This window comes from Erithacus rubecula, assembly GCF_903797595.1.
Source record: "Erithacus rubecula genome assembly, chromosome: 10".
In the NCBI taxonomy this organism is placed as follows: Eukaryota; Metazoa; Chordata; class Aves; order Passeriformes; family Muscicapidae; genus Erithacus; species Erithacus rubecula.
Window position 1 is genome coordinate 12,391,226 of NC_136662.1, and position 26,965 is coordinate 12,418,190.

Consider the following 26,965-nt stretch of genomic DNA (forward strand, 5'->3'; position numbering starts at 1 on the left):
AAATTACATAATTACTATTTTTTTTCCTAAAATAGTCATGCATGGTGTTCTGAAAGTATTCAGTTCTCAATACAATTATAAAAGTGGCATCTAGAATAGGAATTCTCTTTACTTATGTCTACCTATTTATTACATAGATGAATCTACAAAGCAAAATATAGAAGATTTTGCTTTAGGGGCTCCTTTACAACCAGATGTACAGTGATATAATTATTTGTGTCATTCCTTTTCTTCCCATGTTATAACACTGGCAATGTCATACAAACTTACTTCAAACTCTTTAGATCCAGGGGGCCTAATGCTATTCTATGGAGCTCAACTAGCTTGGTTTCAAGCACAGTAGATAAAGAACTTCTTTCAAAAGAAGTCAATACTGAGGATTCCTTTTTAGCTGTCTCCTTTTTCACTTCTGCAATCTTCTAATCTGTAGATGGGCTTCCCATTAGCAGAAGAAATCCAGGTAGGTGACATTTTAAGGCTGTGTGCTTTGTCCTCCATGATCTTTCTATGTTCTTCTCACGAGCTGCCCTGGTTTCAGAAGTTAACTCCCAGTTTCAGGAGTTAATTTTATCCTCAGTAACTGGTACAGTGCTGTGTTTTGGATTCAGTATGGGAATAATGTTGATAACACACCGATGTTTTGGTTCTTGCTAAGTTGCATTTATCCTAAATCAAGAACTTTTTTGTGTCTCCTGCTCTGTGCATTGCTTTTTAAAAAATCCTTTTTGTTATCATTATTTACTTTTTTTTGTTTGTTTTTTAGTTATTAAGCTGTTTTTATCTCAACCTACAGGTTTTATTTTTGATTTTTCTTCCCATTCCACCAGTCTGGGGTGGTGTGTGAGTGAACAGCCATGGGGTGGTTGTTGCCAGCTAGGCTTAAATAATGACACAGCTCTTGTGGTGCTAAGCCTCAACAAATTCAGTAACTTAGTTTGCTGATGTTTTATTCATTCTGTCATTGCATAGCTGGACTCTTAACTGAATTTCATTAGACTGTGACCGTGGCCAAGACCTAAAAAAAGGTATAGAAACTGGACTGGGAGAAGAGCAGCTAGATTTTTTTCATTAATACTTCTTGGTCTTGGGCTTTGGGGAGTCCAGTAGCTGTGACTTCCATAGTCTTTATAGCTGTCTTGCACATCTATTCCCCAAATCTCACCAGAAGATGGTTAGCTGGTATTTAGGAAGTGGTGTGTAGTCTTTGTGTAGAAAAAGCAGTTAGATTAACTTAGCTGAAAATTCAGAATTACTTTCATTTGAAATTTCCTACATTAAATTCCAGGATAAACGATTTTTTTAGACACTAAATTTCTGCGAAACCTACACTCTATTTTACAAGAAGTTTAAAATCTGTTTATGCAAGTTGCGCTGGGGAGCTGAAGTGTTGCAGGAACTAAGAGATTGCAACAGGCTATTGAACTGCATGATAGATCAACAAACCATTACAAAGGTCCTTTAGACATACAAATAAGAACCAGTGATTTGTTGTCATTAATGTACTGTTCATTATGTTGGAAAGGAGTCTGAATATCCCATTGCATTATTGTTGAAATGATGCTGGTAATATTTGCAATGTAAGAATTGCAGTTTAATTACACAGCTTTATTACTGAAAGTAACCAGTGTGAGAAACTTGGTGTGAAATTTTAAGAAACTCCAGAATGACCATTGAAGTAATTTATAGGAGAAGATAGGATTATTGTTATGACTACAGTGATGGGAAAGAACAGCTGGGGACAGCAAGGTAAAGTTTGTGTATTATAAAATCTTCTGTTGGTAGAGAGTGTTAATAGTGATACTTCCATCTGCCCCATCAAACACTTTTTGCTGCTTGAAAAATTGCTGCAGACAAGGAATAAAGAATTAATGATATATCATCTATTGTATTTTTGCAACATTTCTGAAAATTACTGTCCTTCTGTGGTGAAAATGAAGTTCTTTCAATTCTAAGTTAGTGAGGATAGGGTTAGGAGGGTTGACAGTGATTGCCAGCAGATTATCTTTTTGTAGAACAGAAAGCAGGAGAAACCAAGACAAACCTGGAAAGCTTGAAGGGACTCGTGGTGATGAGGCACATCTGTTGCAGTCATTGCTCCATATTTCAGAGGCTATGGAGAAACTCAGGAGCATGTGATGTATTTACACCAATAGTTAGAGTGATTTGTCTTTCATTACTCTTTCATCTTTTGGGTTTACTGAGCATTTCTGAAAAAGATCATTGCAAGTGGAAAAAAGGTTTTAAATTTGTATCTCAGCATCTCTATTTTCTAATAGTTCGGCTTATATTCCAAAAGGTTTCTATTTTTTTTTTAATCCTAAGGAACTTGCTGTCAAGTTTAAACTTGCCCATTTTCAACCAGAAAACAGTATTGCAGTTTGTAGAAAAGTGTTTGGAGGTTATGTGATAATTAGTTTGACTCAAATTTAGCAAGAATTAGAGAACTTTTCAATCACAGCAGATTTCTTCCTTTGAGATAGCAAATTGAAAAATATTCTTATTATATAGTACAGACATGGGCTTAACTGGTGTGAAAAGTCCTGTGTATCTGATTAACAAATAGAGAGCAAATTTATAACTCTTGAGAGACTTTGATGCTGATCACTTTGAAGCATTGAAATAATGGCATTGTCCAAAATCTTTAGGCCTTCCTGTCCTGTTCTTTCTTCTCTTTCAGCAAGGCTAGGCTTATTCTGAAGAAATAAATTTCCACTGTTTTATGGCTTGGGCTTGAAAACCAGTTTTGCTGCTCATTCTGCAGACTAATTTTGCATATGGATAAACTCTTGGGTAGTGAAATCCAGGACTCGACTCCTGTGCTGAAGGGCTTTGGTCTTGCAAAGCCCAGTTTTTGTGGTTTCTCCTCCTCTTTGACGCGAGACAGAAGGGGAGCTGATCACACCATGCAGATCTGCGGGGTGACAAGGGAAGCCCACACAAACCTTTGTGGCTTTGTGTTTGCTTCAGTCATCCCGAGCACGGCCTGATTGCCGAGGGCTTGCGAGCCACAGCCGGCCCGACACCCGCGGCTGCCGCCCCGAGAGGCGCCCGGTTCTTCTCCTCATTCCGCCAGCCCATCAGCAGGCGACGGCAGCAAGGAGAACAAACTTCTCTTCCCCTTTCTGGGAATTGGAGCCAAGAACGTGTTGTACCCCATGTACTTCTGCGCAAACTTGGGGCAGTTTTGCTCACGCTTGTTTTCTGTGGGAATTCACGAAACTGCTGGAGTGTGCACAGGAGCAGCCGAACCGGAGTCACGCCCCGGGCCGGCAGGGTGGGCTTGGCGCAGGGGGCCTGTGGGCTGCTGCCTGGGCCGAGGGGAAGGTTCCAGCCCATGTCCCGTAGCCCAGCTCCCTGCTGGCGCACAACCCGCCGCGCGCCCGCACCGGCACAGCGAGAAACCCGCCCGCCGGTTCACCGGTACCGGAACCAGCGAGGAGGCGACCGCCCGGAACCGGCGCTAGCGAGGAACCGCCCGCCCCTTCGCGGCACCCGTAAGAGCGCTCGGCGGCCCCGCCCGCCGCCCTCGGGCTTTAATAGCCGGATCCGCTGGGCCGTCCTGTCTCCGGCACTGCTGCAGCACCGCCGAGATGGCGTCCACCAGCCGGTACGGGGGCGGCCTGGGCACGGGGGGCCGGAGGAGCAGCGGGAGCGACTCCGGCATCGCTCCCGTCCGCGGCACGGACAGAAGATGGCCGCGTCGCCCCCGCTGCCGCCGGGGGACTGACCGGCGGCCATGGCCGCCCTTGCCCGGCCCTGGTGCGGCCGTTTCAGCGCGGCTCTCGCGGTGCATGGCACACCGGCCCGTCTCCGGTGTCGTGTCTGTCGGGGCCGTTCCCGGGGCTGCGGACAGCCGGCCTTCGTGCGGGCCGGGCCGGCGGGCCCCGGCTGGGCGGCCTCTGAGGGGCCGAGCTCGCCGCCTTTGCGTCTTCGTGTCGCTATTGCGGCGCAGCGCTCCGAGGAGACGGAGTTTTGGGGGCATTTAAGAGCCGAGTGCGGGGCTCCTTGTCAGGGGCAGCTCAGTGCGAACGGCGAGCCGGCCCGGTTGGTCCCCCGATGGCGGCTGCGGCCGTGCCGTGCCCTGAGGGCCTGAGGTGGTCCCGGGCTCGTCCCGCCGCGCCCCACGGGCGGCACCGCCCGCGCGGCCCCGCGCCCGCCCGGAGCCGGGCTGCAGCTCCCTGGCCGCCTCCGCCGTACCGCGCCCGGCCGCTGCTTGTGAATCCCTGCCGCACTAGGCAAAAAAACAGACCAGACGCGTTTCGGACCCTGAATTCTTTTATCCTGGAGACGTAACGAGTTTTTTTTTTTCTATTGGGAAAGGCCCGCGGAGTGACTCTGTAACTCCTGCTAAACCTGTCCTAGGATCTAGGAAGTGCTTCCGAGTAGAATTGCTGCAGCTCGGGAGTTGTTTGCTGGGATGGGCCTTTAGACACGTGCCATGCATTTTCCTTCGGTGTAGGTGGCTTAGTAAATTAAACTCATCGCGAAGCGTACAGTATACATGTATAGATAAACCGAATTGAACTGGGATGGGAAGACAGATTTTTTGCTATGTTTTATGAAGGTGAAGTCTGAAACAAAACACTGTTAGTATTCTTTGAGGCGCCTGGATTTTATTTTTTCTTTCCTTTTCCTTGGTGTGTCACTGCCTTTTGTGCAATGCCCGATGTCAGATGCTTGTGAATGCTTTGTCAGCAGTTGTCATATGAAACTTCTGGCTGGGAATAGAAGTAAAGTGGCTTCAAGCACTTTGATATAGTGCTTTATGTGAAGATCTTGTGTTGACATGTGCTTTCTGGAGGTTTTAAAATTAATAGTTATGTTGATTTTAAGTTTTGGTTTCATGTTGCAGACATTTTTGTGAACAGTCAGTGGGTTAAAATGTTTGGGTTGTTTGTATTCTAGACTCAGAAATATCTAAAAAATGAAAATTAAGATGGGAAGTATAGGTTTGGCTGAAGTGATGGAAGAAATTATAGTAGAAAATGGGATAACTCAGAGTAATTGTATTTGGAATTTTTTTGCAATTGAAAGTATTAAAAATTGGTTTTTGTTTTAATCTGATGTAGGTTAGTAGTAATAAATTTTTTGGTGTCAACTTCTATATTGTTGTGCTTTTAAGCTTGAGCAAAACAGCTTTGTGGAATACACGGATCCCAGTTTTAAACACTTTTTACTCCAACTTTGAAATAATTAGTTTCAGTAGAATTACTGAACAGATGTTAATATGAAGTATTTACTTTCAAAACATTTGCTTAGAAACAATTGGTTGTTACTTTAGTCAGCAACTAAAAGCTGCTGTATTAAACAATGCTAATGCTTTATGGGAAGTTATAATTCTTGAAGATCCATAGATGAGATCTGTTATCAGAACTTCGTGTCATGTAACTGGCTTGTGAGCTGTTTACTTTTTAAGATCTCACTATTTATTGCTTAATTGAAAATGGAATTTATTCTTCAAATACTTGAGAATAAACCAGTGTTTGAATTGGGAGTTTTCTAAATGCACATGTTGTATGTGCACTACTTCCTGAGGTAAGGACCTGGTAAATAATACTGTTCTTAGTAGGAGGAGTGAAAATGCTTGTTTGGAATGAAGAAATTGCCATTAACTTCTTGGGAAACTTCATTTAGCAGTAGTTTGTGAGTTACACTGCATGTAATCAAGTCTGTTATTTAGATTTTTGATGTACCTAAATCACTTCAAATCAAAACAAGACACATTACAAGAAAATTTCAATTTAAGGTGATCTGAAGTGTTGATTATCAAATGTAGTGTTGTAGCATTTAAATAAAAAGTGCATCTCAGGTATTCAACTTAATATTCTATAATTTAAATCATTAAATGTGTTATTATTGAGGTATTCTTATCAGCAGGGAACTCATATGCTTTTGATATGCAGCCTGCTTGTTTAATAGTAATGAATATTCTCATTTGTTTCTTAGTTTGGATGTACTTCCGAGGGTGACTTGCCCAAATCATCCAGATTCCATTTTAGTGGAGGATTACAGAGCTGGTGATATGATTTGTTCTGAGTGTGGGCTAGTAGTAGGTAAGTAGTTATTAATATTTTTATAAATTATCATGTAACCTAAATGGTTGTGTAGGTTTGTGCTCTCTTGGTGCCCATTTGTGGGTGGTAGATTCGATGGGGTGTTTGCTTATGGCTTTTTAGTGGTGCTTAGGGATTTTTGTGATTGTCTTTTGGCAAAAAGTTTGCTGTTTTGAATAGCCTGTCTTCTAGTAACTTCTTGCACTGTAAAAGGAATTAAACTCTCTTTAAGGACTGAAAATTTAAAATGTGCTGTAATATGAATTAGAGTATCATTCTGTCCAGTCCAGTACTCTGTATTTATTCATGATTCTTCCTTCATTCAGGAAAGTATAAGAGATGTTATAAAAGCTCTCTGTGAAAAAACCTGCTTACAAGAAAAAAGCCAACACAACATGAAACCAAACCCCAACCTCAACTTCCCAGTAGCTACAGGTTATCTTCTGCCCTGAAAGATTTATCTTTTTATGGTTTTCAGCATATGTGTTTATTAATCACTTGTCCCAAGGCTTTAAAGACTATCCTAAGTTTTCCCACTGAAATTTTGTGGAGCTCTTTTACTTGGTTTATGTAGCAGCAACTTCCACAGACTAAACTGCATTTCTAAGTAAAATGGAATCTTTAAAATGAAAGGCCTGTTAGGCATTGTCTTTTCTTTGAATGAGAGAGAGGAAGTTGTCATTGAAACTGCTGCATATACATTTTAATGTTTCTTTTCTAGGATGAACATCTTAATGCACCTTACTGTCTTTATTTCTTTTATCATGGGAAACTTTCCATGCTTGTATTATGGTAATCCTTTAAACTTCATTGATTTGTTTATATTTTTTAGGCTATTATGTGTAAAAAATCCTCCTTGAAGGGTGCATGTTTGGGTGATTCAGTCAGTAGTGCTAAATATTTCAAATTGTTTATACCCCTCTTTCCTAGACTGTGGTGATTTTGTTTTGCCTTGCTGAATTAAAAAAAAAATAATAATAAAAAGCTGAAAGTTAAAGCGTTTGTGGTGAAGGTAGTACTAATTTAGCCAAGCAATTAAAATATGTCTTTTTATGCAAAAGCAAGCTTCTCTATAGATGGTTAGAGTAAATATTAAAATATTTAAACTTTAGTACAAGTTTCCTTTGAAATTACAAAACTATTTAAAATCTCTAAAAGAAGGCTTATAACTCTTAAAAAGGACTGTTTTAAATTGCATATGTTCTGCTAAAGGTCAATGAATCAGAATACATTTACTGCTTAAAAATTCGAATACCCAGAGCAGTATTTCCTACTGAAATATGATAGTAAGCTGCTAAGTTACTGCTTAAAAATTATTTTGGTGCATGTTAAGCTCTTTGCATGGCTGTCAGAGACTGAGCAAAAGCTTAGAAAAGCACATTTTGATTGATTCATAACTTAGTTCTGGTATTGGGAGAAGAGGAAGAGCTTTTTCTTCACAAATGTAATTTTTTGGAACTTGGAATTTTTCAGAAGTCTCACTGCCTGTACTTTCTGTTACCTAGTGTCAAGGAATTCTTGCCTGAAGAGTTTATCCTCTGTTTTTTCTGAATTAATAGCATTGGTGAATTCTTTAGTTCAAGATGTTAGCATTTTCAATGAGCAGGATCATTAGAATATTAATAGAAACTGTTTTAATGTGTTTGTAATTGTCTTAGTGCAGTTTACCACTAACATTACTGGTAGGATAAAAAAATGCTTTTTTTGGTAAGCATTTCTGTGGATTTGTCACCAAAAGGCTTTAATAGTGTTGTGCTGATTGTTCTCATTCTGTGTTGCATTCATTCAGCAATTCAGCTTACCTCTGTGTCCAATTCCTTAGCTAAGGTATCCAGCAGGTAGTTTGGAAAACCAATTAAATAGGATGGAAGAGCACATGACCAAAGAGTTGTGTGAGCACTAAATACTTTCTCACTTGGTCTGATAAGAAATTTAGGGAAGGTGTAAACCAGATCCAATCCTTGATGCCTGTTTTCTGGAGATGCTTGTGAAGTAGGGATGTCTTAAAGGAGTGAAGACAAGATTTATTTTTCATGTGTTCCAGATGCAGCTTTTCTGTGTTAGTTGCAATTCCATGAGACATGCTCCCCTCAAAAGAGGAGCGATCTCATTTCCTGTTTTTACATAAAAAGTTTTGTTTCAGGGCTTGCGTGCGTCATGATCACGTGTGAGCAGAGCCCACTGAAAATATATTTTGGGATGGACTAAAAGTTACTGAGATGTTTCAGTGAGGGGGATCATTTAGAGCAGTTAACCCTTCCCATGCAAAAATCAATATACTGTGTAGCCAAAAAAGTGCTAGGGAGTTTTTTAGTGTTTGCAGAGCCCTGCTGGTGTAATGCTGAATGTAAATGCTGAATTTGTGGTCTTGTTTACTGCTGTAAGGTACATACTGGTATGATTTCACTGGTTTTTTTTCTTATTTTTTTTAGTGTGTGTGCAGTTTAGCTGTAGACAGAGCTAATAGTCTTTGACTGAACAAAGAGTATTTGCATTTGATGTTTTTCTTGCTTGCTTTGGTAAAGCACTGAAGTTGCTTGTTTATGGAAGGAGTGTAAGAATATTATATGTAGAACTATGTTGTAGGATAAAATAGTTTTCAGATTTGTAATCAATTTTCTGTGAATAAGAGATTAAATCAGTATTATTATAAATGATCTTGCCTTTATCAAATCTGCAGCTGAAAGGGTAAATCAATAGAAAGTTTTGGGGCAGCAGGAGGCCAGGCCAAGGAGGAGCTGATCTCTTTATCTTAGTGAATTCTATATTTTAGTACTACTTTGTAAAGGGATTTTTTTATTAGTTGTTTTCCACTTACTGGTTTTATTCTTAGTCTCAATACAATTGCAATTTAAGTTGTCTATTGTGCTTGTTTTGTTTTTTTTTTTTTTGCACAGTATTTTCCACTTGCTAGAAATAAACTGGTGTTTTGCTGTGCAGTATTAAAATAATTTCATCTTGTAATGTCATTATGACTGAAATTGGTGTTCAGTGTATTATTGTTTCAAAATACTGCTTCATTCTACTAAAACCTCTCATCTGCCTTTTCATTATTACCTTTTGTGAATTAGTTTGTGTTCTGTCTTTTCATGGTAATTATTTCCAACTTGTTAACTTTTCCTTCTGCTAATTGCTTTTTGCTTGAATGGCACTTGGAGACCTAAATTACAATTATCCATGCAATTTTGATATTAGTCTGGATTGACATGCATTTGAGACTTTATGACTCTGTCCAGGTTTATTTGCTGTTAGAAGAATTGTGGTTTATTGTCCCTACCTTTCTGCAGTCATTCTAAGCTATGTGCTACAGTAAGGGTTCATGGGCTGGTAGCAGAGTTCAAGGACAGAGCTCTTTGGGCTTATTTCTGTGTTTGTTTAAAACATTCTCTGTACCTCATTCAGGGTTGGTGGGGGGAAAAGCATTTAAGAAGGTTGCTCAAGAGCAGAAGGCTAGTTCTTTACAGGCAGATATTTTGCTTACTACCTTATAGGCAGTAAAAAAGTCTGTGAATCAGCTGATATGCCAAAAGGAGCTGAAGAAAGCAGAGTGAAAGTGGAAGACAAAGCACGGATTTTTTTTTTTGATGTTGCAAAGTAATGATGTGGATTTCAGAGGAGGATAAGAACAAGTCCTGTGGCATGTACTGCTGTGTAGTGTCTCAGGGATTAGGAATATCTCGGGGTAGGAATACCTTTCTAAGATGTTTCTTAAACTTCTATATAGATACCTTCATTAAGTGTTGTCTTACTGTGCAGGAGTTAAGCAGGGAGGAATTTATTTTCAGTGTGTAGTAAGATTTTCTCTGGTTAGCTCTGTCTGCTTCAGTAGGCAGGTGTGGCTTGGAGGCACAGTGTTCTTGTGTGAATCTTTTTTGGGCAGCCTTTTTTGATAAAGCAGAAGTTTGTCTCCAGCTGATGAAGATCCTTAGGCACATATCAACTCATTAAAGCTTTGAATCAGATGACCAATATTCAGACATTTAGACTCTGTTCTGTGTATACCTGGGTGTTCAGTTGAAGAATTTTAGGGAAAAATATTCTATAGCCTGTGGTCAGCATTAAGGCTGTTAGAAAAATCTGCCTGAGGATTTATTTGGCTGATACTTCTGAGTTTGAGATTGAAATGGTGCATTGTAAATTCAAGTGTGGTCCCTGAAGAATAGGTAAGATTTGACTGTACTACAGGCTTATTTGCTTGGCAGTATAATGAGCAAGTAGGAAGGAATTTCCACAATTGCCTCTTAGCTGGCCAGTTCATTGCTCAGGCTGTCTATCATTAGGGATGAGATCTCTATAGCTCTATATTCTGTATAGCTTCTTAGTTTTTTTTTTCTGAAAATCAAAGAATTTTTTTTTCATCTGTTTGTAGTATCCAGTAAGAGTGGAAGGTGCTTAAGTATTTCTGACTTGGATCCAGTAGAGGGCAGTTACATCCATAGGGAAAGATTTTTTATAATATGTTGGTGTATGTTCAGGTTTGCTCCTTTCTGTGAGTATTGTCAGTCTTTAAAATATGAATTCTTAATTCAAAGTATTGCTTAAAAAAGTAGACAAAAATCATTAGATATGGTTGTGTATTAGCAGCCTTTGCATGCTTGGTGTCCAGACTACTCAAAAATGTTGGACAAAAGTTGGTCATTGCAAAAACACTCTTTGCATTCAGAGGAAAGCTAAATACACTGATGCTTAAAGACATTCTAAATAGTCGATTCTTGCATGAGCATTCACAGATACTTTATTCAGGAAATTTATAATATGAAGAAAGTAACCCACTTGCCTTTCTCAGCCAGAATTTTAAATAGTCTGTTTTAATTCTAACCTTTTCAGCATTAAAGGTGAAAGGTGATGCTTCTAGGTGTTCAGCAGTAATGTTTATAAGAGTGGAAACAGGCTTCAGATGTTAAAAGTTAGCATCTTCTGTCAGGCTTCGTGAGAAGCACTGCTCTTAGCATGAAATTTCCTGGAGGATGGAGGAGGCCATCTGGTTAGTGGGTTTTGGCTGGCAACCTAAGGGCTGCCAAGCTATTTGAGGGCCACTAATAATTCTCTTAGGTGAAGTACTAGATTTTTCTAGTAAGTAATAGTAACATTTTGAATCATCCTATTTAGGGGAGTGGTTCTTGCTTCCTTTCTAGGCTGACAAGGTGATTAGGCAAATAAGGGCTGGAAACAGTCTGAACTCCTCTGATGGAAAAAGAGTCTCAAATTTTGTAATGTAGGGTAGATCAGACACAACATTTTTAATTGAGATTCTGTAGTTTGGAGCATCCTTTACAAGTATTTGAGCTGTTAATCTTTTAAAGGCCTCAAGTCCTGGGGAGGTGTAACTTCAGCTGACCAGACTTGTCCACCTGATCATTTAAGTTTTCTACTCTCATTTGCTTCCTCTGAAATTATAATGTAAGCTGATGGTTTAGGAAGCCTGTAAGTCCTTTTAGATTTGTCATCATTTTGATATGCAGGAAGCTGCTAAACCTTTGTTCTTGTAGCAGTCATTTGCCTGTGGTGTCATACTGTCTGTTTTAATCCATAATTGCCTTTTGGTTCTGGTGTGAATGCTATTGATGTCTGGTAACTAGTTAAAATCTGTGGTTTTTTTTGTTTGCTTGTGGGGTTTTTGTGTTTTGTTTAGCATTTGAAAGACTGCTTTAGTTATTTTAACTGTCTTGTGAATAGACTGGTGTTGCTGATTGTGAGGATAAATTTGTGGTGGCAATTCATTGAAAGCAAGATAAAACAAGATAACTTATGAAGAATACTAATGTCTTACTAAAGGCTGGAATTTTTTAGAAAAAGCGGTGACTGTAAAATTGTGTTCGTTTATTTTTTTTTTCCCTCCCCATTAGTTTATTCTTTAGTAACGTTTAATACATCTGGTCCTTAATAGAAGTTCTAAAGCTGAAAAGTGGAAAAAAAGATCGTGTGCTACTGTATGGGGCAGTATGTAAGCTAATAAATAGAATGAGGAGTGGATACCTGGAGTATGTGCCTAGCTCTGGGCTTCTGTGCCATGAAGAGAGACCTACTGGAGCAAGTCCAGCAGAAGGTTGCAAAGGTGATTTGGGGGTTAGGAGAGGCTGAGAGCTGCAGCTTAATCTGGCTCTGTTCAGCCTGGCTCTGTGCAGTTTCACATCTTCGTGATTGTCCCCAGCTTGTAGTCTGCTCCTTAGTTTTTTTGCTGTCATTTGTGGCAGTACTTCATTACTCTTCTTAATGAGGAGCTGACTGAAGCTTGAGTGTAATCCTTTATATACACATATATATGTTTAAATTTGGCATTGTAAAATGCTTTTAATTAAAAGTATAATATATGTGCTCACTAGATGGCAGCAGATTCCTTAACTAACTGAGAATGAAACATTCTGTACTAACAGTAGATATTTTGGGACTTCAGAGTGCAAATGAACTTATAATACTGTATTTATGTTAAAATTAAAATATTAGTTAATAATATGCAGAACTTAATGTAATGTACAGCTAACATTAGAGCTCTGAAAAGAACTTAAGAACATGCCTTCTCAGAAGTGTTTCAAGACTGGATATGAAAGATTACATTGCTCATGAATGTCATCATATTTCTTGTTTTGGTTAGACATCTTCAGTTTTAAGCTATCTTGTCTTATAACATAATGTAATAAGCAGAAGGAAAAGAAAATACATTTATTTTATGAGTTACTGCAAGTGGAGTTCAATGTTAAAATAGCTGGTATTAGTTCTCTGCAAGTATGTAACTGAAAACTCAGGACCTTCTGACTGAAAATATTTTCCTCTGAGAAATGACTTTATTTTTAGGGGAGGAGTAAACCTACATAAATTTTGATGTGTAGATGTTTCAGGCTGAGTTTTAAAAACTGCTCAAAATTCTACTTTAATTTTTGAGTCTGATCTGAGTTTGCTATTGTATTTCTGTAGCACATGCTCTTTGCATATGCCAGTTGTGAAGAAAAGTAACCTTGGCCTGAGGTTTTCTGTTCTGAGTAGCACTTCTGCATTTTACTAAATGAGCTTTTCAGATGAGTGACCTGAATCAGGGAAGTTGGCAGTGTGTGTTTGCACTAGAGCCTATGTTGGGCAGTTAGACTACATTTTAAACAGAAACTGAATATTGGAAGAGTAGTTTATGAAAAAAAATGGACCAATGGAGAAAAATCCATCAATTCAGAAAGATACAGCCTGGAGATGCATTTCACAAGGATTTGTTCCTGTAAACTATTGTTTTTGTATGTAGTTCAGAGGAGGAAGCTGGGGTGATGGACTCCTCTGTTAGAGGGAAATCAAAGGAAGGAGTATCTAATGTAACTGTCTAGTGAAAGCCTTTGTTCAAAAGGACTGCTTCAGAAGGAAGTAGCCAAGGATTATGTGGCCCCTTATTGGAGTTTTATTGGGTTGCCCAAACCAAGATAGTAATGTGAGAAAGCAGAGACAATGGCACAGTGCACTTATTTGGGAGCTTTTTTCACTCTCATGTTTGACTCTTGGACCCATATTCCAGCTTGTTTATGAAGGCAAATCAGGAGGATATGACCTAGCAAATTCAGTTTAGAACTTGAAATCTTAACTCAGGACCAGTTTTTGAGGATTTCTTATTCTGCTTTTCGTAAGTTCAGTATTTTAAAGTTTTGCTTTGACCACTCAGGGTGGGGCTTAATTGTATCTATACTAATATCACAGTTCCAAAGTGGTTTTTGTGTATTGAAGAATTAAAGATGATAAAAGCCACATTTTGTTTCTTGTTGAATGGGATAATCCAACTGATTGCTGTAGCTGACTGTATTTTCCATCTATGGAAACCTGTGGGCTTATTTGTTCCATTTTCATTAATACTTTTAGCTTCTGTCACACTTTTATAGAAGCCTTTTGAAGGTGGAATGTGCTGCCTAGGACTTCTGTATATTTTTAATGACACTGACAGTATACAGAAAACCTTCTTTTCTGCAGTAGCAGATTTCTTGGCAAAATGAAGATATTTGCATACTGCATATTATTTACACATATGCTTTATATTCAGTGATTTGTTCTACTTAATCTTTTCTCACTCTGAAATAGTAGTCTCACTCTTCTCATCTGTTTGTGATGTGTTTGTCAAAGCAGGCAGTGATATAGAAGTTTTTTGTTAGAGCAGGAATGGTTCATAACTCACAAGAGGCAGATCCCTGAGTGAGTCATTTAGGTCATTCCCACTTGTGTGGAAAAATATTACATCATTGCTCTGTACTCAGTGTTCTATTTATACCATGCCAGAATTTTAAGTACATTTTGCTTTTTTTAGATGCTGTAAACAGTATTGGGGGTTTGTCTAAAAGTAAAGTTACTGCTAGGCCATAGAAGGAGCATTACTGTATCAAATATTTACAGAGAGTCCAGGAGTCAGAGGAGCACACTGTCTGCAAATTTAAGCTTGCCAAGGGTGTGGGGGTTGACCTTTGTAGCAGAAAGAGTAAAAGGCAGCTCAGATCTGTTCTATCTGTAACCCTGTAGCTTTTCATGGTTGATTTTTTTCTTCTCCTTCTTGGTTTTTATTAGAGCGGTAAAGAAAGGTGGAGCCATAGTTATGAGCAGGTCTGACAGATATTGATGAGAACACCTTTAACTTAGTTACTCCTTTATTTTGTAGCAATTTCTTTTGGTTCATTTATATTTTTCAATTCCAAGCATTCTCCTTGCATAATTTTGTGTTAAAAATTGAGTTATTCTGTCAGAATAGATTCCCCTTGTATCCTCCAGTTGCATCATTCTGTCCACACCTTCTGCATTTTCTCCAGCTTCGGATCTTGTATTGCCTTTGTTTGCAGAGTACTTTTTTATGCTTGTTTTCATCAGGGTAAATCAGCCTCTGTATTTAATTCTAAGACTTCCATACTGGAAATTACACAGTCAATGCTACTTTTTGTGGCAGACATTTCTCTCACAACAAACTTAAATGTTTATAAAACTGAGGATTTTTTCCACAGATTTGGCTAAGAAGGGTACCAGTTATTCTGAAGTTTCTTCAGGCATACTGCACAGAGCTGTATTCTCCTTTAATACAGAACACTAAGAAAAGTGTTCTTTTTGTGCTCTTCTGTGTATGTGTTCTTAAAAATTCTGTAGTATTGCTCTGGAGGCAACACCTTTGAGATGCAGCTTTTATCAGATCTGTGAATACAATAAACTGCACTGGGTTTGGAGTTGGGGTTTGTGTTTTCTTTTGTTTCTTTTCCCCCTGTAGGTTTACTGTAGGGCTTTTGCCTGTGTCAGAATGTTGGTGAGAATTATTTCTCAAACTGATAAGTTGCTGTAGGCAAGGTTTAGGTGAGTGTGAGATTAAGAGGTCTGCAAGGAAAGTTGTTTTATGCAGAAAATGTGGTGCTTTTCCTGTTTATTCTGAATCTGTAGTGAAAATCTTCAGTTACAGCAGAGTTGGTTGTGTTTAAGAAGTAGTAGTTGAGTATATATACTATGTACTTTATGTTGATGCTGTCAAGCATCTTGAAATTGGACAGAGTCAGAACTGTCTTCAAGAACAAAAATTGAACTGCTGAATGCCATTATGGTGGGTTAGAAGGTACAAAATTGAGAGTACAAAGGACCTGGAAATGATGCAAGAGAAGTCATGTAATGGAATTGTGCATGATAGATAATTCATAATGCACTGTGAACATGTGGCAAATGTGATAGAACTTGTTAAATTGCAACAACTGACTCATTGAGAACAATCAAGAGGCAGCAGTCCTGACTTCAGCTTGAAATTGAGGCCTTGATTCCCTTTATGTATTGGAAGTGCCACGATGTTCTTCATGGATAACTGTAATCATAAAGGTGACAGTTCCCATGTTCTGGATTCTTTATTTCTTTTTTGCAGCTGTAGTTGCTTTTTTTTCACTGCTTTAACTTGTAGTTCCTGCACATTCTGGTTCATTGTCCTGCCAGTTCCTGTTGTGTTTGGGAATGGCAGCAGACTGCCTCCTTACAGTGCAGAGCTCAGATGCCTGGCTTGGTGTTTGGTGCAGTATTTAAAGTGCTGTGTCAATGCAGACTCTGCTCTGTGTTCTCAGGTGACCGGGTCATAGACGTGGGGTCAGAGTGGAGAACGTTCAGCAATGACAAAGCAACCAAAGACCCATCTCGAGTCGGGGATACCCAGAATCCATTGCTGAGTGATGGTGACTTGAGCACAATGATTGGCAAGGTAACACTGCAAGTGCTACATTTTACTGAGTCTTTTTATGCCTACTACCAGATTGTACATCCATAGAGAAGCTATACAAAATATGTATTTTTGAAGATATTTTGGCCTGAACTGAACTTGCATGTTTCAACAGTGTAAACATGTGGCCCTTTCCTGGGGATAGAAGGAAAGGGCCAACCTCTGCAAAAAGATCAAAAAGTTTGCAGTGCTATGGGATTACTTGCTACCTTTTGATATGTTGCTATAAATAGGAAAGCTGCTGGTGTGAATTTAAATGAGGTATACTTTGATTTAGCAAATGTGTTTGAGGTGGTTCTGAAATGAATGTTGAGATCTCAATAGCTAGTGCTGCCATTTTTTTTGGTAGTAAAATCCATATCAGATTCATATTGGAGGCCTGGAGATCTCATGCTGTATGTGTTCTTCCAATTATTGTTAAAGCACTAAATGTAGAATTCTTTCATGGTATGAGTGCCCCAAAGGAAAGTATTAAATCTATGCTTGGATTGAAATCCTGCTGTTTCTCCTGAGAGCAGGCAGGACTATTCACACAAATTCATTCCCTTTAATGAAGCAGTGACCCAGGTAAGTTTTAATTGTTCTACTTAATTTTTTACTGCAAGATCCAAATTATTTTTTGTGGATTTCCTGAATGTTTCATGAAAAGGGGTGCAGTTGCTGATTAAAGCATTTTGCTGCGTTATGTCTTTTCTCAGAAGTTCATGTCCCAGTGATGCTGTTAGGATGAAGTGCCTAAATATGTATGTATAGGGCAGTGTGCAGCATACTTTTCATCCAAGAATTCTTCAAAGTGAGGAAGTTGGCAAGTGAATGCTGATGGGCAGCTAATTTTCCCCATTAGTGAAAAGAAACCTCCTCTGTGAGGAATTGTCCAAGTAGATGGTTGTGTTTTGAACAACTCCAAGCATTGCTCCTATCACATTTTAGGATTTTAGGTAGCTTTTGGAGTACCTTCAGGCAAACAAATTTCTGCACTGCTCCATTAAAATGTTGGCATTGCTAAGTGGCTCTGTGGCTCATGTACAGCAGTGCTGTACATGTCACTGGAATTCTAATGCCACCTACACAGGATGGGAAAGCTTGTAGTCCAGAGGGCTTCTATTGCTGGTTTGGTCAGCTATAGGTCTATATCTATATAGGTCTTTATAGACCTTTTATAGACGGATGGAGAAATGGATGTTTGCTCCAGGTTCACATTGTTTTTCACTCTGGGATATGTAAATATAAGGTTTGTTTCTGGGAGCTCAGTTTGATTCAGTCAGTAGTATGACCTGAGCTTTAGAATCTGCATGTTGCAAAAGACATTTCAGCTAAAGATAGCTTTTGTGACCAGGTGATCAGTGAATTGTGCTGTTAGCTCCCTTCCTTTTGGAGGTTCAGATCCTAATTTAGAATAGAGAGGGATAGCAGCCTTAGTGAGAGAATCAAAGACACACGAAACTTCTATGAAAACTCCAAACTTTCAGAGATGGACATTCAACTAATGAAAGTTTTGCTGTGAACCAGAACATCCCAGAGTAGGCTACTTGCTGTAGCAAAGAATGCCATTCCATGAAGACAAATTATGGGAGTGTTAGAGTGGCATGATCTGACCTATGAGAACTGAGTAAAAAGTACTGGAACTGCCAGGATTGTGTTGGGGAATGTTGAGGGGCCAGTCAGTCCAACTGTGGGTACTTTATTTGCACAGGGAGGAAATGCAGAAGGTGCATTATTTTCTATGGGAAATTGAGAGTCCCTTTGAGAAACCAGGATGTTTCCTGTGCAAGAGTTCCTGTGTTTGTCTTGCTGGTAAGCAGGAGCTCAGGGATGTCAGTTCATTGATGCAAGCTCTGTATCAGGGGCTGCGTTTTTTTTTCCCCCCAGTCACTTGGAAGGAAGTGAATGGCTTTTATCAGAAGATGCTGAAGAAATCTCCTGTCCATGCAGAAAGGGTATAAATTTTGCTGCAAAAATAATTAACTCAAGGAAGTAGTACATTTCTCAGGCAGTCATATGAAGTCCCTGCTAGCAGTAGGCTGGGGTGTGGATTGACCTAGGATACAGAGTGGTTGAACACTAGATATGCACAGCTGTTGAACACGGGTGAAATCGGTGTAGTCTTGAAGAGGATAAGTAGTATCTGACAGAGTACAGAACAACCTTTGTGAATTCCAGAGAATTAAGCCAGCTAAGATTATTATTTTCTCAGTTGAGAGGTCCTTAAAATGGCCAGGAGTGGTCCCAGTATTTGTGTGCCAGAGATGGCTTTAACCTTTCACAGGGGACAGGACTAGGCCTATTTCTTCTGCTTGAGGTAGGACTGCAGATAATAAAATCTTTACAGCTGACCTGCTCCACCATCCCAAAAATACCCTCACCAGAAAACCTAAAACACAACTTGTATTGTGGGAAATCGAAAAGAGAAGGATCTTGATAATTCTCGTAAACTCCTGGGAACTGTAGGTGGAAATGGAGTCTGAGTGAGTTACAACAGTGTTGCTTTGTAACAGTAGAGGAAGAGGGTCAGTTCTGCTTCATGGGGTGGTTTGTCTCTTTCTTCTGGGAAGGCAGGAGGTGCTCTGGGGCCCCTTCCTGCGGGGGCGTGTGGTCTGTATGTGTTAGCACTAGAGGCTGCTCTGCCCGTGCAAAGGGATTAATTCCTAATTGGTTTTAATGCTTGAGGAACCCATCTGTCTGAGGCAGCAGCTTGCATTGGAACAAAGATTAATTTGCCTGTGAAGAGGAGGGTGAATAACATAGTTGGCAGTGGTGGAAGTGGTTTGAATTCCACAGGCAGATCTTCAGGATACTGGCACAGAACTGTAGCTCTGAAATTAGATATCGTGTGCTGCAGTTGATCTGATTACAATGCAAATCAATTGGAGGCATGGTGAAGTGTCATGTTAATTGTGACTTGACTGCCAGAAGGTTACAGTTATTTCTAAAATTCTAGCATAAAATTAAAGAAAAATAACTGAACAAGCAGCTTTGAGTTTTGTTATGAGTCTAAAAGCAAACTGTAAGTTTGCTTTCCTATCTTGTGAAAAGTCTTTTGTCACCTTTGCTAGTTGATTGATTCCTTTTTTGTAGTAACTCCAAGAGATTTTATTTTGGTTGAACAAAGATCTAATGCAATCCCTTGGCACAGAATTCCTATTCTTTGATCAGGTATCTCTGAACAAAAGCTGGCTGTTAAAGCCTGAATCTGGAAGTGTTATTGATAAGCAATGAGAAGGTATCGGGGGCTGATGAAAAGGAGAAAGGATCTATCAGACTGATCCATACGAGATGATTGTACTGGGCAAGAGGACTGCTGGATCTGGGGCCGTGCCTTGGTGCTGTGGTTAACCATAGATCTGTGGTGTGGATTATACTGGTCATACTTACACTTTCTGCTGCCCTGGGGAAGTACTGGGGTACAAAGCTGTTGAAAGTAAACCTGACCTCCACGAGCCCCTTCAGAGATTGTCACTATTTACTTGACTGCATTTTTTCACTTCAGCTGCTTTGAAGGTTGTTTCCAGGATTGTATCTGTGAGGTTTCTGTTCTGTCTGAAAGCTGAACAGGTAGAACTCCTGACTCAAAGGCCACAACAGTAAACCACATGATTTATAAAGTCAATTTCATTTCGATTAAAACTCTGTAGCTTCTGTCTTTTTCCATGAAAGAAAAGGGACTCTGAACATAGTTGTCAAGGGCTGAAATCAACAAAGCATTGTCTCTCAAAGCTCCAGAAGGAAAGTAGATGGTGCATTTAAATAACAAATGCAGGGAGAATTTCTGTGGTTTATGTAAACAATTGAGGTGGAAGAGTGTTTTCCACCCCTTTTATAGTTGTGAGTTGTATATTGGGCATTGCTCTTGAAGAGGCTCACATCAGCAGCATAAAATCCTTGTCTAGTTTTACTCCACAACACCTAATAGATGTGGGGTTTTTTAAGTTTTGGGGTTTTTTTGTTTTTTTTTTTTGTTCTCTTTAACCAGTGGACCAGGGAAATCTGTGGTGAAGGGGAATCCTTACTGGCTCCAGGACAGAGTAGTATTTCCTGGTAGAGTAGTCTCTGATATGAAGCCTGACTAGATGAGGACCTGGGGACTTGCTGTTGTTTGTGCTCACTCTTCTGGCATCTACAAGAGTTTGAGCTCATACAGTCCTGTAAGCATTTGTGCATAGCACTGGTCTAGAAGGCTATGATAAACACAAATGTAACACCCTGCAGGAACAGAGGTATGACTGATGGCCAGCAAGGAGCCTTTTGACCTGAGATTCCTGTATACTTTGGGTCAAGGGAAGTTCTGGCATAATTTTTGAATGGAAGGCCTAGTATTGCTCTTTGTGACTTGAAGTTTGTTCTGCTTCATTCTTGATCTTTGTTTGCCTTTTCATCTTACTGGGAACCTTTGAATAGTTGGAGGTGTTCATCCAGCCAAGGATATAGGATTGTTTTTTTGGAGCAGGCCTCTGCTGTGTTGGTGCCAGGGTCATATCTGGGTGCTTATTTTGTACTAAAGGATGTTTGATGTAGTAGGAAAAAAACAGGAATGATTCTGGAATCTGTTGTAGAGACCTGTTGAAGGAGCTAGGGAGACTTGTGAGGAGGATTCTGTGCTGAAGTCCTTGGTTGCCACAGTGAATTGAGGTTTGTGAGCACCACAGATGGTGTCTCAGCAGGGAGGGATCCAGTGGGACTGCTGGAAGTGGGGTATTGTGGAGGCCTTTGGCATGGGAAGGGGAACAGTGTAAATGAATGCTCAAGAGCAAGTGTTACTGCTGTCAGTCAGAGAACTGTATGAATGTATTGAATACAGAAGTGCACCTCAGAGAGATTACAGAGCCTGTGTTAAAACAGAAGGGCAATTCCCAACAACATGGGTCTGGAATGAAGAAGCTGGGCAGCTCAGAAGAAAAAGGTGATGCCAGGGCATGTTCTATCCTTTGTTCACTGTGTCTCTATTCCACTTTGTACATCCTGGACATCTCAATCTATTGCTGGGTATTCAATTTGAGAACTCTGTGTGCAAGTGCTTCGCCAGGTTATCAGTCAGTCACGGATCAAGAACTTTGTTTACTGGTTTTAGTGAAATGACAGTGTGGTAGTTGGTGTCTGCAGTGTCTTGTTTAAATGACCACATCTGTCTGTAGTGAAAGCTGGATGCCTCATCCCAGGTAAATTGCTTGAAGCTTGTTTTGAAGTTGCCAGGTTGTTTGAGGCTCTCACTTCTCTGAAGACCTCAAGCCTTTCTTTAATGAGGCCTATGATTTTCCCATTAAGTCAAAATACATGGATATTTCCATTTTCTGATTAAGGTTTGCAGCCTCTAAGAGGCATGGTATCAAGTTGGGTTTGACTGGCTCAATGGTTTGTGTGTTCTCTTTGCCCATGTTTTCACTGTGGTAGTTATTGTAACAACTGGTCTCCAGCTGACCATAAAATTGTTTTTCTGACTCACCTGCCTGCCACAGATGCAGCCCAAAGGACACATGAGAGTTGCATAGAATATCATCCTGGACCTCAGCACTGGTGACAGGAGTATTGAGATGCATACAGTGGCTAATGTAATCTGTGGTCTTGGGGATGCAATTCACTATTTGAGACTGGTGCAAAGTGAAGAACCTGTTGTGTGGAACAGTTTATTTGCACAACTGTTGAAATTGATGCCTTGAATTAAAATGAATTAAATGAAGCTGGAAGATGTTTGCTCTTGAAGTGAGCAGGAAGTTGCTTGTATTATTGATGATACAAATTTTTCTTTTCAGGGCACAGGTGCAGCAAGTTTTGATGAATTTGGGAATTCGAAGTACCAAAATCGCAGAACTATGAGCAGCTCTGATCGTGCGATGATGAATGCTTTTAAAGAGATTACGAACATGGCAGACAGAATCAACCTCCCTAGAAATATAGTTGTAAGTTCATGTCTCCTTTCCTTAAATTGTTCTGGCATTGACTTAGTTAGCATAATATAATGAGCACATGAATTTTTGATATTGCTGCTAATTAAATGGCCTAGAGTTAATTAAATTTCATCTTCTTGCATTGAAGGATCGAACAAATAATTTATTCAAGCAAGTGTATGAGCAAAAGAGCCTGAAGGGGAGAAGTAATGATGCTATTGCTTCTGCTTGTCTCTACATAGCCTGTAGGCAAGAGGGTGTTCCAAGAACATTTAAAGGTAAGTTTTCAGTGATACAGATTCAATTTTGCTGTGAAGGAGAGGTTTAGTTACTGTCACTGTAGGAGATTGGTTTTCTTATTCCTGGACCTTTTTCAAATTAGTTGTTCTCAGCTGTGGCTCACCTTTGAGGGGAGGGCAGAAGAGTCTATGGGAATCTGTTGTATTTGTAGAGTAGGCTCTTGGGTTATGGGGGTTTTAGCATTTGAAAGTTGCTTTGAGTGTTGGTGAAACATAAAAGCCATTGCTTTGATCAGAGGATGGTGGAGACTGTTGTAACTGAATTTGAGCCAGCAGTTCTCTAATAGGTTTGTGCAACTTTTCCCTAAGAAGATGCTACTCTCTAGGATTGACTACCAAATTTCCCTTACTTAAGTGAGGTGTACTAACTAGTGCCTTATGATAAATCTGTACTGACAGAAGTTTCACAAATGGTCAGAGCTTATTTAGTGATGGTGGCCTCCAGGACATGGGACTTCTTTGTGGGTCTTAATATATTGAGAATCAAATTTGATTATTTTGGGGGGAGCAAATGCTGTGAAGCCTGACTTAATTTCTACTCTTTTTTCAGAAATATGTGCAGTGTCCAGAATTTCAAAGAAAGAAATAGGCCGGTGTTTTAAACTTATTTTGAAAGCTCTGGAAACCAGTGTTGATTTGATTACAACTGGAGACTTCATGTCACGATTCTGTTCTAATCTGGGTCTTCCCAAACAAGTACAAATGGCAGCAACACATATTGCCCGTAAAGCTGTGGAATTAGATTTGGTTCCTGGGAGAAGCCCTATCTCTGTAGCAGCTGCAGCTATTTATATGGCATCACAAGCTTCTTCTGAGAAAAGGACACAAAAAGGTAAGACTTGACTGTTTTTGGGGGTTTTTTTTGTTTATTTTTAGTTTCTTCTTGAAAGAAAATTCAGTGTTACTGTAAAAGCTGGATGAGGTCTCTGCAAGCAGTTATAAGCTCCATTCTAACTGCATACAGCAAGGACCAAACCATGATCTTCCAGTCCCTAAAATGAACATTGAGTAATTGACTACACTCAATGTAAACTGAGTTAATTTTCTTCTGGTATTAGGAGTTGGATTCCTGAATGCAATGGATCAGTGCATTCAAATGAGTATATTAATTTAAGTTTACCTATGCTAATATTTTTTTTGTCCATTTTGCTGCTCTAAAATGCTCCAAACACAAACTTGGCAGAAGTTGCAGGGAGCACCTGGGCTTTGGATTACATTGAATCTTTAATCATTCCTGCAGCCAGGGAATCAGCTGCATTAGTACATGGTCTTGACTTACTGTGAGCCTGTGGTAAAGATGGAAGGTGTGGGATGGCTGTTTGTTGTGGATCTGCTGGAAGGGTAGCCTGTGGGGAGCCAGTAAGGAGTTCAGGGCTCTTTAGCCACACAGCAGCATGGATCAGCCCCTGAGGCCTACAGGGCAGCAATACTTGGGGAAAGAAGTTTGCTAAGGCTGCAGGGGGTAGAGCTTGATGTGAGAAATGGATCCAAGTGCTCCACGGAGTTGCTCAGTCCAGATCACAAATGTTGAAAACATAGTAATTTCTTATTGGAGAGTTCCTTTTGGATAAAGAATAGCTTTTATCTGTCAGGATGTGGTGTTTTGTTCTGCATTTATAACTGCTTATGTCCCTGGAGCTTCCATCCTATTGGCACTCTCTTGGGCCTGTGGGTGATCTGGAGCCCAGGAAGTTCAATACCTTCATCCTTGCTGGTTGTGAGCTACTGGATTGCATCTCTTAAGAGTGCTTGTTAAAATGCAGCTGCCTGCCATGGACACCATGGCTCCACACTGCTCCAGTGGTTTTGGACAATGCTGAAGGCTCTCTCATGCAACTCAAGGTTTAAATTCCTAACTTGACTAACTCTTGAATGAAATTTAAATGTTTTTGCATCTCAAACAAGTGTTCTCTCAGCTTGTTAGACAGTGCTCTGTGCCTCTGCCTTAACTGAAGTATTGGTTTTTGTCTGTGACTCAGTTTTTTGCTTGTTTTTTGCTTATATTTAATCAAAGCATAAAAATGAAGAGCTATAAGTTGATGATTTGTTAAAATATTGCTGGTTATATGCAGAGTTTACAGTAGGTGTTTCTAATCACTTTTACACTCTCAGCCCTCTGCTAATTTGAAATTTGTTATTCCATGATTTATAGATTAAGTTAAATTGTGGTACGAAAGAAGACAAAAGTTATGTATCCAAAATACTAGTGGCCACAGTTAAAACCATTTCTACCAGGCTTTTGGGAGAGTTGCAAGTGAAGCAAGTGTTCAGTGATAAGTTATGCTTGTTGGTTTCTTGAATACAAATAGCAAAAGCAAAAACTAATCACTTCTCTGCTTTTTGTTGTAGAAATTGGTGATATTGCTGGTGTGGCTGATGTTACGATTAGACAGTCATACAGGCTGATCTATCCTCGAGCTCCAGATCTTTTCCCAGCAGACTTCAAGTTTGATACCCCAGTAGACAAGCTACCACAGCTGTGAGATTGCAGAGGGTTAATTTCTGTTAACCTCCCCCCCAAAAAAACCCCAACAAAAACAAACTCTTTATTTTTGCCTATAATAAAGGATGTACAAAGTGTTAATATTGGGTCTTCGTGTTGTGGAACTGGAGGATATGGAGATGGAGCATAACTGCTGGAAGGCAGCATACATTCCAAGGGTAAACAAACTCATTGTGTGGCATTTTGTATGTATATATTAGTGGAAGTAAATATTTAATAACTGTTGCACCAAATTTAATTTGATACTGTTGTACTTAGATTTCTTTTGTAGGGATCTAGTAAGATGTATTTTGGAGAATTTAAAATATTGTGTAATTCCCAAATAAACTGTTTTCCAAAAAGATCATCTTGTGGGTATGACTGCAATGTGACATGCACGTACTGTTGTACATGCTCAGAACTGGAATGCAGTCCATGGAATGGTGGAGTGAGCTTCATAGTTGTGGGCTTGGTCACAAGGCTGCTTAAATGCTCATTTTCTGGACAATTTCTGATCTCTAGAGTGGTCTAGTAGTTGAAGGGAGCTGTAGTGTAGGTGCTTGCACCCAGAATGTAAACAGCTGCTGAAATGCCTTTCCAAGTTTTGCACAACTGGTGCAGAATATTTCCAAACTGGTTGCAAAAGGATTAATCCTGTCCTTGGCACAGTCTCCCTGATTCTCACTGTCTCTGCTTTTCTCCTGTGGATTTGACATAATGACAAAGCAGCTACTGAGAAACATGAGGACTCACTTTAATTGAATTCCTGGTAACTTTATGATGCCTTAGTACTGTACAAAGAAAAGTAAAAAGTATTTCTAGTATAAGTTTCTGTTAAATTTCTGGCCTGCCAGCCCACCCTGCAGTTTGGCTGGCCTGTGTTTATATTCTAAGTCAACACTTGCTGTTTGAACTGACAAGTCAGGTGCTGAGTGAAGGCCTGAAATTGTTCAGCCCTGCCCAGACTAAGGGCTTTGAGCACTGATTGCTTCCTGATAGTGTCCCTTTGTGTACAAAGCAACAAATGTGCTTAACTGGGAGTCTTGTGGTTCCTGAGATTTTGTATCACAGGTGCAAATTCAGCTGAACCACACAAACCAACAGCTGAGGAGTCAGCTTGCTGCACATCTGGTCCTAAGCCATCCAAGGGAAGGCTGTGCCCAGTGCTAACAGCACTAATTGCCATAGCCCTCACTGGTTTTTTGCTAGTTGAGCTTTAATCCTCTTCTGCCAGTAGATACTGGAAGTGTGGAAACTGAATTTTTTTTTTTTTTTGGTAAACAAACAAAAAAGGTTGTACAGTCCTGTTACACCACAGGAGCTGTTGATCGCAGCCATGAAAGATTCTGGTGCACATTAGAAGGGGAACACTCAGTAGTTGGGAGGGCATGCATTCATTGTCTGATCTATTGCCTTTGATTTTGTTGCAGCATTTTCTGTTATCTCTCTGGGCATTCCTGGTTTTGGTCTGAGCTAATCCACCTGCATCCTCTGTGGGTGAGGATGGGATGCTTTGAATGGGCTGGGCCCAACCTTTAATGCATTGTTGCAGCTTGGGAATGCAAAGGTGGAAATTATTTTACTGTGAATGCTGCTTTCCAGCACGGATGTGTGGGTTAAATCTACTCCATGAAGGCTAAAAGTGACCAAAATGTACACTGCCCATACTGCTTATACTTAAATCCTTTCAGGTATTGGGCAGGAGCACTTGACATGCACCGTGTGTGTTTGCAGCTGAACTTGTTGCAAACACGGAAGATTTCCTGGCACATCTCTGCAGAGCTCCAAGTGCGGCAGGTGGAGGCAGGGACCTGCAATCCTGCCTTGACCCTGCAGTCCCACAAGCCCTTCCTGTATTCCCGGGGTGTGGAGATGGCAGAACTAGCCATGTGCTTGAAGGGGCAGGAATATTCTGAAGGCTGTGCTATACTAGTTAATGTGGAGCATAGCAGGAAATAGGATGGCTTAGCTCTGCATTCCCTTTTAGGCAGCTCTGAGCGCTGTGGTGTCCGTGCCCGGCCTGTGCTGGCAGTGGCCGCCCTCAGGCTCGGGCGGGCTTTGGGCTC

The 26,965-nt window shown here is 40.1% G+C and overlaps 1 protein-coding gene across 1 annotated transcript; it reads left to right on the top strand.

Annotated features, from left to right (window-relative positions):
• The first annotated feature begins 3,456 nt into the window (after positions 1–3,456).
• GTF2B (general transcription factor IIB) lies at positions 3,457–25,261 on the top strand. Its single transcript, XM_079313856.1, has 7 exons — positions 3,457–3,607; positions 5,947–6,053; positions 16,088–16,221; positions 21,984–22,130; positions 22,267–22,396; positions 22,968–23,249; positions 24,767–25,261. The coding sequence occupies exons 1-7, from the start codon at positions 3,591–3,593 to the stop codon at positions 24,898–24,900; spliced, it is 951 nt and encodes a 316-aa protein (XP_079169982.1). The 5' UTR covers positions 3,457–3,590; the 3' UTR covers positions 24,901–25,261.
• Positions 25,262–26,965: the final 1,704 nt, after the last annotated feature.